At 36.1% G+C, this 16,696-nt stretch overlaps 1 protein-coding gene across 4 annotated transcripts in view; it reads right to left on the bottom strand.

The window, feature by feature from the left end:
* Window positions 1-14,789, bottom strand: part of TSG101 (tumor susceptibility 101) — a 48,019-nt gene extending 33,230 nt beyond the window's left edge. For all 4 annotated transcript variants that reach the window (XM_026668308.2, XM_026668307.2, XM_087951075.1 and 1 more), the window contains exons 1-5: window positions 14,637-14,789; window positions 11,992-12,076; window positions 10,620-10,685; window positions 4,519-4,682; window positions 3,903-4,029 (exon numbers count right to left, since the gene is read on the bottom strand). In XM_026668308.2, the coding sequence (XP_026524093.1) occupies window positions 3,903-4,029; window positions 4,519-4,682; window positions 10,620-10,685; window positions 11,992-12,076; window positions 14,637-14,678 (484 nt within the window). In that variant the 5' untranslated portion in view covers window positions 14,679-14,789. The remainder of the gene's footprint in view (window positions 1-3,902; window positions 4,030-4,518; window positions 4,683-10,619; window positions 10,686-11,991; window positions 12,077-14,636) is intronic.
* Between the last annotated feature and the right edge of the window lie 1,907 nt (window positions 14,790-16,696).

Genomic DNA, 16,696 nt, shown 5'->3' with positions numbered 1-16,696 from the left:
TTCCTATGGCAATTAATTTTTATAAAATTAGTAAGCATACAATATATTATGAAAATCAATACGTAGCCTACAGTATAAATTACAATAAAATTACTAACTAATTTTACTAATTTATAAAAAAGACATGGAACTCACACACTTTGGACATATGACATAAGTGGATCATATGGAAAAAATATTCTTGGCCAAATTGAAAGAATCAGAAAAAAATGAAGACACTGGATAAATTAAGGAGGAGCATCCACAGCAATGTTCATTGGCTTCAAAATATCAGGCACAACCTCACACTTTTTGTAATGTATGTTCAAGAAAATGAAAACCACCATTATTATACGAAAACTGTAACTGATTGAGAAATCCTGTTTATCTCATATGTATTCCTTCCATAGGAAAAAAAATACTGTAAATTTAACAAGCCGTTTAAAATATTTCAGTGGAGTAAATATAAGCAATTTTCCCAAAAAATTCAGGTAGTCCTCAACTTGGCAGGTTCACTTAACAACCCTGTTACTAATTTAACAACTGCAGTTAACAAATGTGGCAAGAAAAGTCCTAAAATAGGACAAAATAACTTAACTAATGTTTCACTTAGTAACATAACTTTTGGGCTTAATTGTGGTTAATTGAGGACTACCTGTATTTAAAATTGATGTAACAATAATTTTCACTACATTAGTTCTCCACAAAATTAGATAGTTCAGTTACCTACCAGTATTAATATTGGTTTTCATTTGGTTAATGACACAAAAATAACCTTACCAAATCAACATATTTTCCTGGGATAATAACCCCCCCAAATATTTAAAAGATTATAGACAAGAGATAATGTTTACCTGTATCCAGCAAGAATTTCTTACTAATTCATTTAATACTTGACTTATTTCATTTTACTACATACAAAGAATATTTAACCTGTAGTTCTATCATTTGCAAAAGATTAGAATACTAATTATTCATTAAAGAACTTTTGCTGAAAGTCTAAATTTCCGTGTTACTTGCATCAAAAACTTAATTAGCACTATATCTAGGGATTTTTCTCCATCCTATTAAACTAAAATTGATCATTCAAGTTTATGAAGATATAAAACTAGTATCAGCCAAAAAATCTAATGTTATTTGAGGGATGACACCCTTTTATATAATCAATTTGTATGGGATAGATTATTGTAAATAATACCTTCTATAATCTTCTCACTAATGTAGCTGTTAAAATCTTAGCTCATGGTTTGATTGAGATATCAGCCAAATATGTGTACAATGAGTTTAAAACTAAAGCTATATAAGCTTCATAACATGGAGCTGTCATATTCTAATTTATATAAGATACCTAATATAACTCCCAAAGTATGGCAACTATTCTCTCAATTTTTTAAAATGAATTTGTATTTTTTTCATAATTGTCCCAGGGGCTTCTGAAATTTATTCAGTTTAATAATTTTATAGCTTTCCTATAAAATAATAGAGGCAGCTAAGTCCCTATCTGTATAATGAAGATTTCTGGAAGCTACAGAATTATTTTTTTTAATAATTTTTTTATTCTAGAAAAAAACATTTATTTGACATACATTTAAAATAGACACACACACACATATAAAATATATATATACATACACATACATATACACATACACACACACACATTTTATAGTGTATATTGAGCAATGGTTAAATTTTTTTTCTTTATCATTATCATTGACGTGATCTGCCTTGTTACAATAACTCCTTCGTTCTTTTAATGTTTTAATTTCTCTATATAGTAATTAAATGCACGTCTTCTGTCATTTCCATAACTTATCCAAATATCAAATATTACCTTTTCTTTAACCAATCATACCAAATGTTCCATATTTCATAATAGTCACTATCTTGTTTATTTTTTAACAATTTGGTTAGGCTATCCATCTCAGCACATTCATGTATTTTTTTAATTATCATATCCTCTGAAGGAATGAAAGACAGTTTCCAGTTTTGTGTGTAGGTTATTCTGGCCGCAGTATAATGTGCAAAATTAAATATTGATATTTTTTCTCCATGTTTAAATCTATCATACTTAGCAGAAAGATTTCGGGTTCAAGTTTTAAATTTTGTTTTGTTATATTTAAAATCCAATTTCTAATATTCCTCCAAAACTTCTGAGCACATGGGAAAGTCCACCACATGTGAAAATATGTTCCTTGTGCGTAGTTACATTTCCAACAGTTGGGTGGTAGGTTGGGGAACATCTTAGCCAGTCTCGCAGGAGGTAGGTGCCAGCAATGAACCATTTTGTATAAGTTTTCTTTATACGAGACTGACATGGTTAATATGTAATATGTTTGCCAGATGTGTTCCCACTTATCTAATTCAATACTATGATCCACATTTTTAGCCCACATTATCATAGATTCTGTGACTATTTCTTCTTTTAATTTGTAATCCAAAAGATATTTATATGTTTTACTAATTGTTTTCTTTTCCTCTCCTAGCCATATTTTTTAATACATCAGAAAAGTATCAATTTCTTCTCTGGCAGTATTGGCATTTGCAGAAGCAAGGAGCACTGAATGTATTGGTAAAGGCTGATACACAATTTATAAATATCATAAAATATAATATATTATTATCCTGCTATTTTTATTAATATTTTTAAATACCGTGTTTCTCATATAATAAGGCCGGGTCTTATTTTTTTTTGAGCCCTGAAAAAATGGCTAGGCTGTCTTTTCGGGGGTGACTTAATTCCCCACCCTTGCATCTTTGGGCGGGCGGGCAACGACGGCTTGGATGTTGACCTCAGCGTTGGTGGGGCACTTCGTATCGGGGTCAACGCAGGCAGCACCATATCCGGGTGTGCAACAAAAGTACTTCCTAACGGCAAGCCCCCCACCATTACCCCCATTTCGCATGTTTTAATATAGGCCTTAATTTGGGAGGAGGGGCTTAATTTCATTTCATGCCTATAAAACATGCTGGGACTTCCTATTGGGGGAGGCCGTATTGTTGGAGAAACAGGGTATTAAATTTATTAATATTTATCTCCCACCATTTTCTTTTTTATTTTACTTTCTTTGGGATTTTTAAAAGTTAATTTAGATTAAGTTTTCTTTTTCTTTTTTAGCATATAGGTTATTTTTAAAAAGTTACATCCTGGACTGGGCAACTATCAATTACAAGACAGAAATTTATCAACAAAACTCTTCTACTCAAAATAATAACAATAAAAGAACATCCTATTTTTTTTAAAAAAAACTCTGCTTGGAACTGCCTATATTCTTAAATGGTTCTTTAATAATTCTTAGGTCCTTGATTTATTAAGCTTCCACCAAGCTTATGACTGTGACTCTAACTGCAGATTACATACATGTAAGCACCACATGAACACATTAGCAATGACAAAATCACTATCAGTCAATTGCCAAAAATAGCTTTACTTTGAACAGCTTGTATCCTGCGACATTACCTTTAACACCACGAAACTACACATGCCTACTCCAGACCCTTAGGAAGGACTCAACAGGTCGATTAAAATGTCAAAAACAATCTAAATAAATGGCTGATCGACCAGAATAAATAAACACAATATTTATTGATCCTGTCTTTAATATTTTTGTAAATAACTCCTATTTTCCTCACAACAACCCTGTGAGGTGAGTAGGGTGAGAAAAAATGACTTTCCCAAAACCACCTATGCCTAAGACTAGAACGAACTGTCCTGGTTTCTAGCCTGGTGCCTTAACCATTAGATCAAAACTGGCTCTATTAGAACAATTAAGGTTATGACAATATTTTTTGCAATTATCGTCATTTTTGTAACAACCCAAATACAGTATCACAATAGCAAGCCTTTTTCAGAGAAACAATCCCAAAATTACATGTTTGCGCCCATGATTATTCACATATTATAGTGGATGTAAGATGCTTACTGTTTGGTGGCCCTGTTGCTTGGTAAGGTGGATAGGAAGCTGAAATGGTTGGTCGAGAAAACACGGGAGGTTCCTCTCCAAACACCACAATCATAACTTGAATCAGTCCTATCAAATCTGATTGTGGCTGGAAATTAAAGCAGAGAAGACAGTTACTTTTTTTCTTCCACAAAAATAGTTGGGTTGCTCACTATCTGTACCGACAGATTCATCATCTCATCAGTTGCTGAAAATTAGCTGGTTATCCTTTTCTTCTATGCTAAGATTTCACTTATCTTAGTTGTCATTCAATTAACAGAAGCTGTCAAAACTGAAAAAATAGCATATCATAAGGAACAGGCTTCATGATACTGTGAATTCTCATCAATGAATTATACTAATTACAGGCAATAACAATAGTTATTTCAGTTGCAAATCTTAATAACCCTAAAGGAAACATTGCATTGTTAATATTTAAACTTTGTAAGATTCTAATATTATATATTCAGCAAAGCCCCAAGTGTCCAAGTTCATTTTCCTATTATATTAAACAGCCAGAGAAATATAAAATGAAATTAATATTTATATCTCAAAACAGTTTATTATCAATGCTTAAAAACCTTAAGATTACACTTACATGTTTCCATTCATGTAGATATGGAAGATATATCCTGCCATTTGCATCAACATGCTTCCCAGTTTTAATTGTCATCGAACTAGTTGGCTTAACAAAACAGATTGGGGGATTGAATGGATATGTATCCAGTAGCCACAGGCATATTGGGATGTTGTAAATGTTGCCTAAAGAGATTTTTTAAAATGATGTTATATATCCTTGTTGATAATAAATGGTTCTGTGATAAAATACTGAGGTGGCATAGTTGTTACTACAATATATTTAAGTGCATAGGAATGGTCTTGAAACACAAAACTGAAGTATTTTTATAAGCACATACAACATGGCTTTGGAAATTAATAAACAAGGTATTAGGAAGACAAGTCCATTATCCTAAGCATCTGATAATTAGTTACACCGTATATAACCATTTTCCTCAATTTTGTCTACTGTTGATATTGGTGGCCTTATTTGCATTTTATCACACTGAATCTTCTAATCCTTCTCAGCTCTCAGAAACCAAAATAAACATTTTAAGGGTTCACCACCCCTCCCCACTTTCCATTATCTGTTCCAGACAGATGATGAAGAGCCAAAATTTTTGAGGAGCTAGTTCCAAGTGGATGAAGATGAGAAGTGGGGGGGGGATGTTATTTACACACAATGGCTGGGAGTTCTGGGAAACTAAGTATAAGCATGCAACCTGTTCTAGAAGAGTTGACTTCTATTTAAACACTGAACCTGCATCAGATTGCTTGTAGAGAATCAAAGGAATAGGTCCTAATGTCTTTTGTAAACATGTCCCTGAAAACTGGAATTGTTAGAATTGGTTCACAGCAGCAACATCATATGACATAGCTAACTTTAGTCATACAAATCTAAAACAGATAGCTACATCCAATGTATATCATAAGCCTTTTGGGACGTCCATTTCTATGAATTATATATGGGCAATTTTTTAATCCAATCTGATTGAATGTAATTTCCCCATATTGTCTGTCCCCTGTTTTCTGCTGATCAGTCATCTGAAGCCAGTGAATGTTCTGGGAGATTGAGATTACTTTTTTTAAAAAAAGTTAAGTCTTGATACTGATATCTCAACCCAATCTTCCCTACCTACCTAACAACTCTCCCATATTGATCTGCACAGAAATGCTCACGCACCTTCCCCAACCTGCACAATACCACATGCACCCCCTTGCACCCTCCTTGACCCAGCCTCTTGCTCAATTGACCACAAATTCCACAAATTTCACTCTCATTGGTCCTGGGATTCTGTAAGTTAGATATCTTTTGTTCCAAAACTGTTGTCCTATGATGCACAGTTTTGCCCGATTGAAGGTTACAAACAGACAAGGGAGTTTTAGTAATATATAAATATCTTAAGATTCTGCCAATCTTAAATTTGCAAGCTTCGCAAAATGACTTTTTTCTAGGAATTTCAAAGAATCAAGGTAGCAATTTTAAACAATGAGGGATTTTTTTTTTCAGGCTTCTGGAAGACAAAGAGCCCCAACTACATGTATCTCATACAATACAAAACAAACTCATCTTTTAATGCATCATTAATCCATATTAGAGAAATGAGATATATCACAACTATTATTAAATTATTTGCAGTGGCACATCTTTTTCATAGAACACAATTAAATCTAACCCAAATTCCCAAGGACATTGTTCTAAATGGTATAATGTATCCCAAATATGATATTCTACATTGACAGAGGCTTCAACAAGGTGGTTCAACCAGGACTTGAATTATTTAACTCACCACTTGGCTTCTAAAACTTGCATTATTAATTCTCCTGGCAAAAGCAAATAGAAATCAAACTGCTGCAGTAATGGCTGTTCCTTGGGCTATGAAAGACAGAGCTTAGGATAAATGTCTTAGATAAAGCTGAAGCCAGCAGAATTCCTGCTCTCATTCCTCTAGACAACAGTGTTTCTGAACTAGCTAAATACACAGATGACTTTATGATTTCTACATTCTGAAGTGTACTGATGCTTTTGTGTTTTGGTATCCAACTCACAGCTATCTTGGAAAGGAGTTATGATATAAGAACCTGCTCCTATGAAACGGAAGTAGTGAAATCTCTGGTCCAAGTCGTCTTATACTCTTATCATTGCAGAAAGTCAATACAGATTAAGAGCACATTATGAACAAACTCTCCCAGGTGAACTGACAAATTCTGTGTTCAACATCTGATCAGGATTCAGAGATAATATCGTCAAGTTCACCATAGCAACTAGCAGAGTATGCCAGCAGTTATAAGCAATCAGATTTCTTTTGCCACGAAAGCTCAAAACTTCTTTGTAATAGGGTTTTACTCACAATTCCTGACATTTCTCGTCAGCTGTCATTGAGCTTCTTCTGCTATGTTAGTGCTAAATGAAGTGTAACACATTTATTTTAATGCTACTGCATTGCTAACTATATTGGTACCTGAGAGCATCATGACAGACAGATATGCAGAGGTTATGCAAAGCATTCAAATGAGATGCTTCATAATGTGTGGGAGCATGGAATATAGGGTGTGTCAAATTTTTCACCTTTTAATTTCCAAACATTAGGGGTGCTCAAAAGTTGTGACAGAGCTTGGGGATTGTAAATATATTTTGGTTACTTTAATATAATTTAGAGATGCTTGTTAAATAACTACATAAATATTATAATTTTTTAACATTTTGTTTTGTTTCATTTGACAGGTTCAGCTGTCTTTCACTTTTTGTTAAACATTATTTTGTCTGAGAGTATTTATACCGCTGGCGTCGTTTTCTGTTAGTGTGATAACTAATCTGTAATGGTTCTAAACAAACTGGACTGGAATCATTCACTCATATAAGCAACCTAATTGGGACTGGCAAAGACTTGTTGCTGTCTGAGCTCCCAACACTGCGAGACATTCTCAGATATGGCCTATTGTTAAGAGAACGAAGTAGTGATGATGCTAGAAACTACCCTGCAGCCAGTCTTGCAAGAGATATATCCAAAACTGTTTGAAAAGTGGGAACGAGTGAACAGTTCTTTTATGTTGTAAATTCACGAGTGACAATTTGAACAAGATCTAAGAAAGCTGGGATCAAGCCAAAAACATATCTCTTCTTAGAGGAAAGCTAGATGTCAAAGAAACTTTTACTGTGAAACTTGACAAACGGACATCTTCAACTGCAAGTGTCAAATTGTTCTATGTGCTGAATTTGGCTGCCCTGCTGGTTGAATAAAAGAAGCTCACATTAACTGTACCTGCTCTAAAGGAGACAAAGATACCACTGAAGGAACTTACTTTCGTTAAAGATCAGAGAAACAAGATTGGTTCTTTCAGATCGCACCAGATTGGTTTTCCAGATGTGCCAAAAGACAAAAGCGGTAAGACAAAGAGAGACAAAGACTTGCTAAATATAAGCAGAGAAACATTCCAGACATTTTGATATTGACAAACGAAGTAATTATGATGAAAATGAAGGACAGATGACTGATGATGAAGTGGAATGTTATGGAAGTTATGAAGAGGCCTTCTTCAAAATAAAAGACAGAATACAATAGATTAGAAATTACAAATGTCACTATGCAGAGCCTAAGATATGGTGTTGGTATACATGCCACTGCTGCAATTACCACAGCCGCCTGAAGAAGCTGATCACCGAAGAAAAGAGACTTGTAGTTGACCGCAATAAAATCAAGAGAACCCAAGAAAAAATTATGAAGTTCCTAGATCAAGAATTTGATAAGCTCTATAGGAAGGGCAATATAAATGCATATATGGCTGTATAGATGCAACTAAAGTTATGCTGAAAGCAAACAATTCAGACCAGCAATTCCCCACTACCATCAAAGAACATTATTCTGTGTGCAGTGAGCCGGGTGGAAGATATCTTTATCATTTCACTCCAGAGAAAAGATCAAAACCAGGAAGACCTGCTCGAGTGATTGCAGATAATATGGTGTATTATATGAAGAAAGGCATTGACAAAAGCTTGAAGGCCATTGGAGGAGATTCTGCAAATGTTAATACTAGCTGTGAAGGTGGTGCCAAGCTTGACCAGAAGTTGCACTTCACGCAAATGAATTACCCCTACAACACTTAATCACAAAATTGGATGAGAATTTTACCTGCCCATTTGTCTAACAACAAATGGGCAGGTAAAATTGGCAACATGCTAGACACTGCAACGGAACTTGACATTCATCCTTCATTCACCAGAGTTTCAATTGGTGAGCCTGTCATTTCACTGAGCAACAATGTTGTGAAAGATCTCTGTACTGATCAAGCGTATGGATATAGGATCACACAGGCAATAAGGATAGGAGAACGTCCCACAGATCTGGCTCTTCTGGAAATTGGACCAGTAAGCCATTCACGCTGTTTGACAATTGCAAATAGGTTTTGCCGAAAATGGGTTTCAAAGATGGCTTTAAAGGCAAAACTCTCCAAAACTTAAGAATGATAGTTGAATACATTGTTGGTGTATACTACCCTTGCTGCTTCAACATCAAAGTAAAACATTCCTGGATTGAAGGCTCACAGCCTGCGTTGATCCAGCTGCAGCAAGTCAGACTGCAAAACAAGGTTGTAGTAGATACTGTTTTGCCAACCATTCAGCGCTCAGCATGTTAACACTTTCACTGAAATGATAAGCCAGACATTCTTGTGTTCAGATGACATTAAAGAGAGGAGAGCTGGCTGACTTGAGGGGTGCAGACAATGACGTGCTGGGAGATGTTTCTGTACGTGCAAGGAAAATGCAAAAAATCAACACCAGAGCATCGATTCTGCTGGAGCTGATTGACTAGTCTGAAGGTGTATATGAGCCACCTCTGATGTGCAAACTGACTACAGCAGAAATAAAGAAGTTCACTGACGAACCAATGCAAGTACCACAATGGTCCTGTCATGCCCAATCAATAAAGAGATGTGTGAAACAGGTCACAGAGGCAGAAAACAGAGTGTATACATATGAGAAAAATGATGGTTATATCAGTGGCAAAGAAGCAAGTTGGCAGCTGATGTCAAAGAACAAATCAAAACAAGTCTTGATGAAGCTCACCTAAACATTTTTGTAACTCAGATAATTGTTTTCTGATGTTGGTTTATGATTGTATGGATTATTTTTTGTTTAGCTAGATAAGATTCACACAGAAAAAAAACTTACAAAGTTAACAGTATTAGGGCTACAAGAGACTTTTGTGGGGTATATGATCAGACATGGATTTACCATATCAAGCTAAATGTTGTGCAATTGCAAAAATAACATTTGAATCCTTGGTGTAAAAACACTTGTTTTTAGAAACTCATGGAAAAAAATTGCAAAAAATAATTTTCACCCCATTAAATGACACACCCTAAATTGGATAATATGTCTTTGAATCACCATCAGCCTCATCTTTTGAACAACATGAGAAGCTCCTTCTAGCTGATTCTTTGGGTATGCACATGCATAGCTACTTTGCTTTCAAACCATCTCATTCAAATGCTTTGTATAGTTATGTTATAGAGGCTTGTATCTACCTGGACTTTGCCAACTCTGTTCCAAAGTCATGCCACCTAACCACATGAGAAGAGATAGGAAATTATAAATTGTTTTGCTTTGAGATGGTAATTTTTAGATTGCAATATGTGTTTTAGTTTTGCTTTCATTGTTCTGATTTAAAGCAAGGTATCCGAAATACACAAACTAAATACAATGTTACAAAATGAAGGATACAGTTCATGGTAGTCTTCAGCTTATGACCATAACCGAGTCCAGAATTACAGCTATAAGTCATGGCAGATGTTAAGCAGGATTTTACTACCTTTTTTTGCACTGGTCATTAAGTGAACACCATGGTTATTAAAATCCATTTTAGCCAGAAAGTGGCAAAAATTGCCAAAAATCAGGACACTGCAAAAGTCTGTAAATGCAAGTCAATTGCCTAGCACCGAAATATAATTATGTGACTGCAGTGCACGCATGCGCATGTGGCCATCAGAATTCCAGAACTGAATTATTATACCTTTTTTTTTGGGGGGGTGTCCATTTTAACTCTGAATAATTGCTAAACGACTGATCATTAAGCGAGGACTACCTGTACAGAAACAGTGGTTTCAAATAATCTATGCAAACAGTTCAAAATACATACATACCTCTGTAATTTACAGGAATGGTTCCAGTAAGGCTCATCAATTCTCTTGATGAACCATCATTAAAAACTGAAAAGAAGCATTGATTTATTCAATATACAGATCACAGACGTTGAACACCTTAACAAAAATAAGCATATCAACTAAGTATCAATACTTCATTCTGACCAGAAATAAGCACATCTTCTAAGAAAATAAATTCTGTACGGTGTAAAGTGTTTGGCATGTCATTTTGTGCCTTTTATAGATAGCCATGATTTTTTCACTATAGATTCTATGACAAATGCAGTTTGCCAGATACTGCAACTCAAGAAAATTATACTCTTTTTAAATGAATTGGTTATACAAATTTTCAAAACAGACATCAAGTGAAAATAATATGTGGTCTAAATGAAGAATATATTATTAATTTCTACCTTACTTGAATATTTTCTTCCTCAAATGATTGACTACTAGTATTTCTACCAATAGAAATAATGACTACTGGATTAGAAAGCAAAACAAGATTGTGTGTTAGCTTTATGACCTGACGTCACTCACTAAAATAAATTAATTATGAGGCAATCACATAATCTTGTTTTACTTCCTCAGTACAGGTAGTCTCACTTAACAACCACAATTAGAACCAGCAACTCCATTGTAAGTGATAGTTAAGTAAAACATCATGTGACTATACCTGGCTTACAATGTAAGTTATATTGTGGTTATTAAGAGAATCATCAAGTGATTGCAACTTGTGAGTTCATTGTAGCTCCTCCTCCGCTATGGCCATAGGTTTGAGGAACAATTTTAAATCGCTTTTTCAGTGCTGTTGTACAAATTGTTCTTGACCTATGAGCATTCATTTAATGACTTTTCAAAATTATGATGGTGCTGAAAAAAGTGACTTCTGACTAGTCTTCTCACTATTATCTTGATGTCCCTATGGTCACATGATTGCAATTTAGATCTTGACACCTGGTATATATTTATGGTGGCTGCAGTCTCCTACAGTCACGATTGTGATTTGCATGTTTCCATCTGGCTTCCAAAAAGCAAAGTCAATGGGAAAGGTTGCAAATCAAGATCACTTGTCTTCTTAATGACTGCAATGATGCACTTAACAATGGCAAAACAGGTATAAAATTGGGTGCAGTCACATGATTCCTTACCTAATGACTGCATGACTTCAACAATGAATTTTCCAATTACAATTGTGGTTGTATGTCAAGGATTAACTTTAACTATGAGTTGTCACTAAACAGGCTAGTTGTTAAATGAGGAATACTCAGTAAAACTATTTCCTTGCAATGCAATAAATTGACTAGATATTACTGTATAATAGCTGAATGTTGACAAAAAACATACTGCAAAAATACAGAAAACAGCAATTTACCATAGTTATCCATAACAGGTTTGAGATCTTTGTACTGGGCAGTAACATTGGCAGTTTCCTGAACAGCCAAGTCTCTGTACTTGTACTAGAGAAAAAGAAAAATAATGTTTTTAAACACTTCTAACAGCAAACTATAGTTTACTAATGTTTGGAATCTTCAACTGCAGGTTATGACATATGAAGTTCTATGATCACAATGCATTTTACCTTAAACATGTTTACCTGTGAAATTGTTCTATTGGATTATCAACAGGAATTGCAAAGCAAGCATGATTAATTGGGACAGTTATAACTGTATCTCATGATAGAAATGTGAAATTAGAATGACCCGATTCCATGTTATGTATATCAAAGTCCAGAAAGTAAAGGCATTTCCCAATGAATCAACATTAGGAAAATCACATAGCAATTACATAACATGTAAGTAAATCAAGAGTTAAGTACTTAGGATAGTCCAGAAGTTTCTGAATTCTCAGCACCCCTTACCACTATACATTCCTGTTTCGTGCTGGAAAAGGAGTCTGAAGATATCTGGAGGACCATAGACTTCCAATCTTTAAAGTGGAAGGATATGGGCTTCATCCAATGGTACCATTCCACATAGAGGAATAGCTTCTACCACTTGAGCCTATTATTTCTTTCCTGCATTCTTCATAATTACTTTGGAGAGCTGGATGATTTGCAGGAAAGAAAATGTGGGGATAGAAATAAGAAAAACTCCAGCTACAAGAGCAGAATTGTACTTTCATAACATCAGAAACAGTATATACACAAAACACATACAGAAATCATTGGACAAGTCAGCTGACTGAGGAGATAGACAGCAAGCTATAAATACCATTTCCTGGCAAACCTGTCAGTCTGTTTCCTTAATATCACTGATTATGGGATAACAAATATTAAAACAATTTAAAACTTATTTAATTCTGCTTAGTCCTCAAATATAAGTGTGTGTTTGCAAACACACACATATAAGTTACCTTATGGTTTACAAAATTATCCACAATTTTTTTAAAAAGTTGATAAACATCTTCTACGTACAATATGCAACAATTGCATTAGATACATTTATCTGCCAACCCTTCAAGATGATGCATTATTCACAACGTCAAGATGCCAAAATGACAATATTCATGTTCTGACATCTAATACAAGTGAGTTGCAGCATTCACATGATGATGCTATTTGCATGCATTGTCATTTGACCTTCTCAACCTACATTGAAATGGCATATAAGGATTTTTATATGCTACCACATCCAGGTGACAGAGAGTGCACATAAAAGGCAGAAAATCAAAAAGGGGGAAATCCTCAGATATTAAAAAAAAAAAAACATTTATTAAAGTGTAAGAGAAGCCTAAAAGCAGCGATTCTTGTACCAAATTCATCTTTCAAATGCGTGAAAAAATTAATTTCTTTAGAAAGTATATTTCTACTTCCTTGTATTTCTTTAAGTTAAGCCCTACTATGTAGCTATTTTTTAAAAAAATAATAATAATAATAGAAAATAAGGAGTGACTAATTGTAAAATGTTCTGGGGGGGGGAAAGGAAACAAAACAAAACAAGAGGAGACTAACCAAAAACTTGGAAAAGGCAAACCAAGCAAAGGGTTACAGAGAAAGACCAGTGGCTTTGTATTTGTCCTGAATGCAAAGACAATTTATTGCAGGCAAAACCAACAGAATATACAAGCCTACCAAATAGTTTTCTATATTCACTTTCAAATAAAAGGAGGGACTTCAAACTTCCTGTAACTTGGTACAATCTAATGGGGGGGGGGAGAGGAATTACTCCAAGACTTCAGACACCAATTCAGCTCACATCTCTTTCTCCTGAGATAGCTAGTCTCCAGCACCCAATAACACAAGGCTATCTGAGAACTAAGAAGGAGGTAACGATGTACAGAGGGAGCACTTGTTCTCTTTCCAGGACTGTGGAATAAGTTTCAGGCTTTCTCCCAATAAGGACTACTACTCGGGGAAGAGAACTACCGGCCTGCAGAAATTCAGTTTTTATTTTAAGGCCCAACTTATCAAGTCAGGGATGCAAGGACGGAGAACCAGAAGACTCCAAGAAGCCTTGTGTGTTTGGGAGAACAAATGTCTGATTTCAAGATTTAACGGCTGGCTTGCAGGAGATTCCTCTTCAAATAGGAAGCAAGAGTTTTCAAAAATTATGGACCATTTATGGTTAGATGGGGGCTCGCTGGAAATTCCAGTCATTGGCGATTAGAAAATGTCCTGTAATTATAGCTTCCTGGACCACCAGGGATGAGAGGAAACGGACTTGGATTATTTATTTATGTTTAGGCTATTCATGTTGAATTTGGAGCTGACTGTTGGGATAGGCAGGCGCCCAAAGGTTCAGCCACTGTTTATTTGTGAGTGCGAAAGTTGGTCTCTGACGAGGAAGAGGCAAACACCGTCAGTTCATGAGGGGGAGAAAAAAGTGAAAGGCGAACGGGCTCGGAAGGACCCCTTTTCCCCCAGAGGGAAGACGTCTTGGCTTTTGGCTCTACCGTTGCCCCACCACCACCACCACCAAAAAAAGGCCGGGCAGAGAGGCCTTCAAAGAGGGCGACTGGGCTGAGCCGACTCAAAGGCTGTTTAGAGAAGGGACGCTTCAGGAGCAGGCAGGCTTTTACCTTAGTAAGCATTTTCTTCAGCTGACTCTCGGACAAGGCCATGGCGGCGGTCCCTCTCTCGGTCGCGCTACCTTCTACGACCTCCACCCGCTACTCTCAACTCCCGGACGAAAAAGCTCCGCTTCCGACAGCCTCCGCGATCCGTTTCCGCTCGGCGGTATCGCAAAACGTCACTTCCGGCGGTTAACTGCTCTCTTCCCCCCGCACCCTCGACCGGAAAGAACAGTAGTAATACTTTTGACTTTAGTCCCTCTGCGAAGACAAATCATAGAGAGGGTCGGAGGACAATCCGATTTTACGATCTGTTCTGGGGTGTAATTAATTGGATAAAAATCACTAAGGTACGCGACTAAGAGCAGAGTGTCTCAGATTCTAATGCTCCCTCAATTAAAAACAAAAAAAGAATATTAGATAAACTTTCCTAACAGTGAGGACAATTTAGCCCAGAGGTCTCCAAACTTGGCAACTTTAAGACTTGTGGACTTCAACTCCCAGAATTCCTCAGCCAGCTGGCTGAGGAATTCTGGGAGTTGAAGTCCACAAGTCTTAAAGTTGCCAAGTTTGGAGATCCCTGATTTAGCCAGTGGAACAGCTTGACTTCAGGTGCGTCATCGCTGGAGGTTTTTAAGAAAAGGCTGGACAGCCGTTTGTTTGAAATGGTATCTTTTGCTGGGGGGCGGGGGGGCGGGTTGGACTAGAAGACCTCCAAGGCCCCTTCCAGCTTCTGTTCTGATTGGTGATGGTCTCTTGACCAGTTGTCAAGCGCAAACAACCAGTCTCGTACTTGAAGAGTTAAGTTAGCTATTTTACTGCTCAGCCCTATACACAGGAATCTTTTCATATTGTTTGCACCTGGGTGAGATTAGATAAGAGTCAACAGCATTTAAGGGTGGGGGGAAGAGTCCGGCTTCACCCTCTAAACTGGCCAGTCTCCGTACACCTATTTTGTTGTAATGACGAGGCAGTTGAGTTGTTTGATCATGAACAACTGAATTATGATGATGATCTTTATTGGAGTATAGTCTTGCATTTATATACATTTTTAGTTATCCTCCATCATTGGTTAACTTTGGTTACTGCTTAACTTTTGTTACTGTTTAGTGCAGTAATCCATACAATTAATTATCTCTAGTTAAAGTCTAACATATGTCTACTTCCCCTCTCTAATCCTCCTTTATCCATAGATTAGTGACTTCGTTTGCCTGAGTTGTATTTGCTTGGAAACATTCTTTATCTGAGGTTTGCCATCCGAGATTGGAACATTCCTGCAATTACAACTCTACACTATTTTAGTGAGTTTGTAGGGGGAAAAATATTGGAGGACAAGGTGCCACTTTGAGCTCCTCGATCAAAGTGAGGTATAAATAAATAACACCAAGAACAATGTACAAACTTTAAGTGAACTCATTGTTGGAAGAAAAATCGGATCCGGTTCCAAGCCGGGAGAAAGATGCTGAAATAAAATGGAGGCAGGCTGCAGAAAAGGTCTCCATTTATTTGGTAGCCAGGAAACTTCAGTGACAGCAGCATGTTTCTGGAGTGGCTGACAAAATGCGGTTGAGACTAGGTGGGCTTTTGTACATTCTTTGGGGCTTTATGATTGAGATGCCTGTGCAAGAATATGTCCTTTAATATTTTAATGGCTGTTACCAGATTCCTATGAAGTCATATAGGGGTCATGGGTCCCAGATGTCTATGGAGATTCTCAGTCATCCAGGTCATGGTTGTCCCAAAGATGCTTTTTCAAGAGGCAACTGGACTTGCTGTTTTTTTCTTTGAAGAGCTGAAGAAATTTCTTGGATGAGAAGCGAAACGTCTTCAAAAGAAAACCAGTGTGTCCAGTTGCCTCTTGAAAAAGCATATTTGGAACATGGTTCCCAGAGTTGCTGAGAACTGGGTATTATATAAATTGTAATTTTTACTGATTATTTTTTTAATAATGGTTGTTTATTTTTTATAATGGCTATTTTATAATTTATATTTTCTTCATTTTGTACATCATCCAGAGTCACTTCTGGTGAACTGGACGGCTATATAAATCTGATAAATATAAATTTCAT

The sequence above is a fragment of the Notechis scutatus genome, chromosome 1 (assembly GCF_049901735.1).
Source record: "Notechis scutatus isolate UNSWTSFEM ecotype Mainland chromosome 1, rNotScu1.2, whole genome shotgun sequence".
NCBI lineage: Eukaryota > Metazoa > Chordata > Lepidosauria > Squamata > Elapidae > Notechis > Notechis scutatus.
This window is presented reverse-complemented; position numbering and strand designations above follow the sequence as displayed.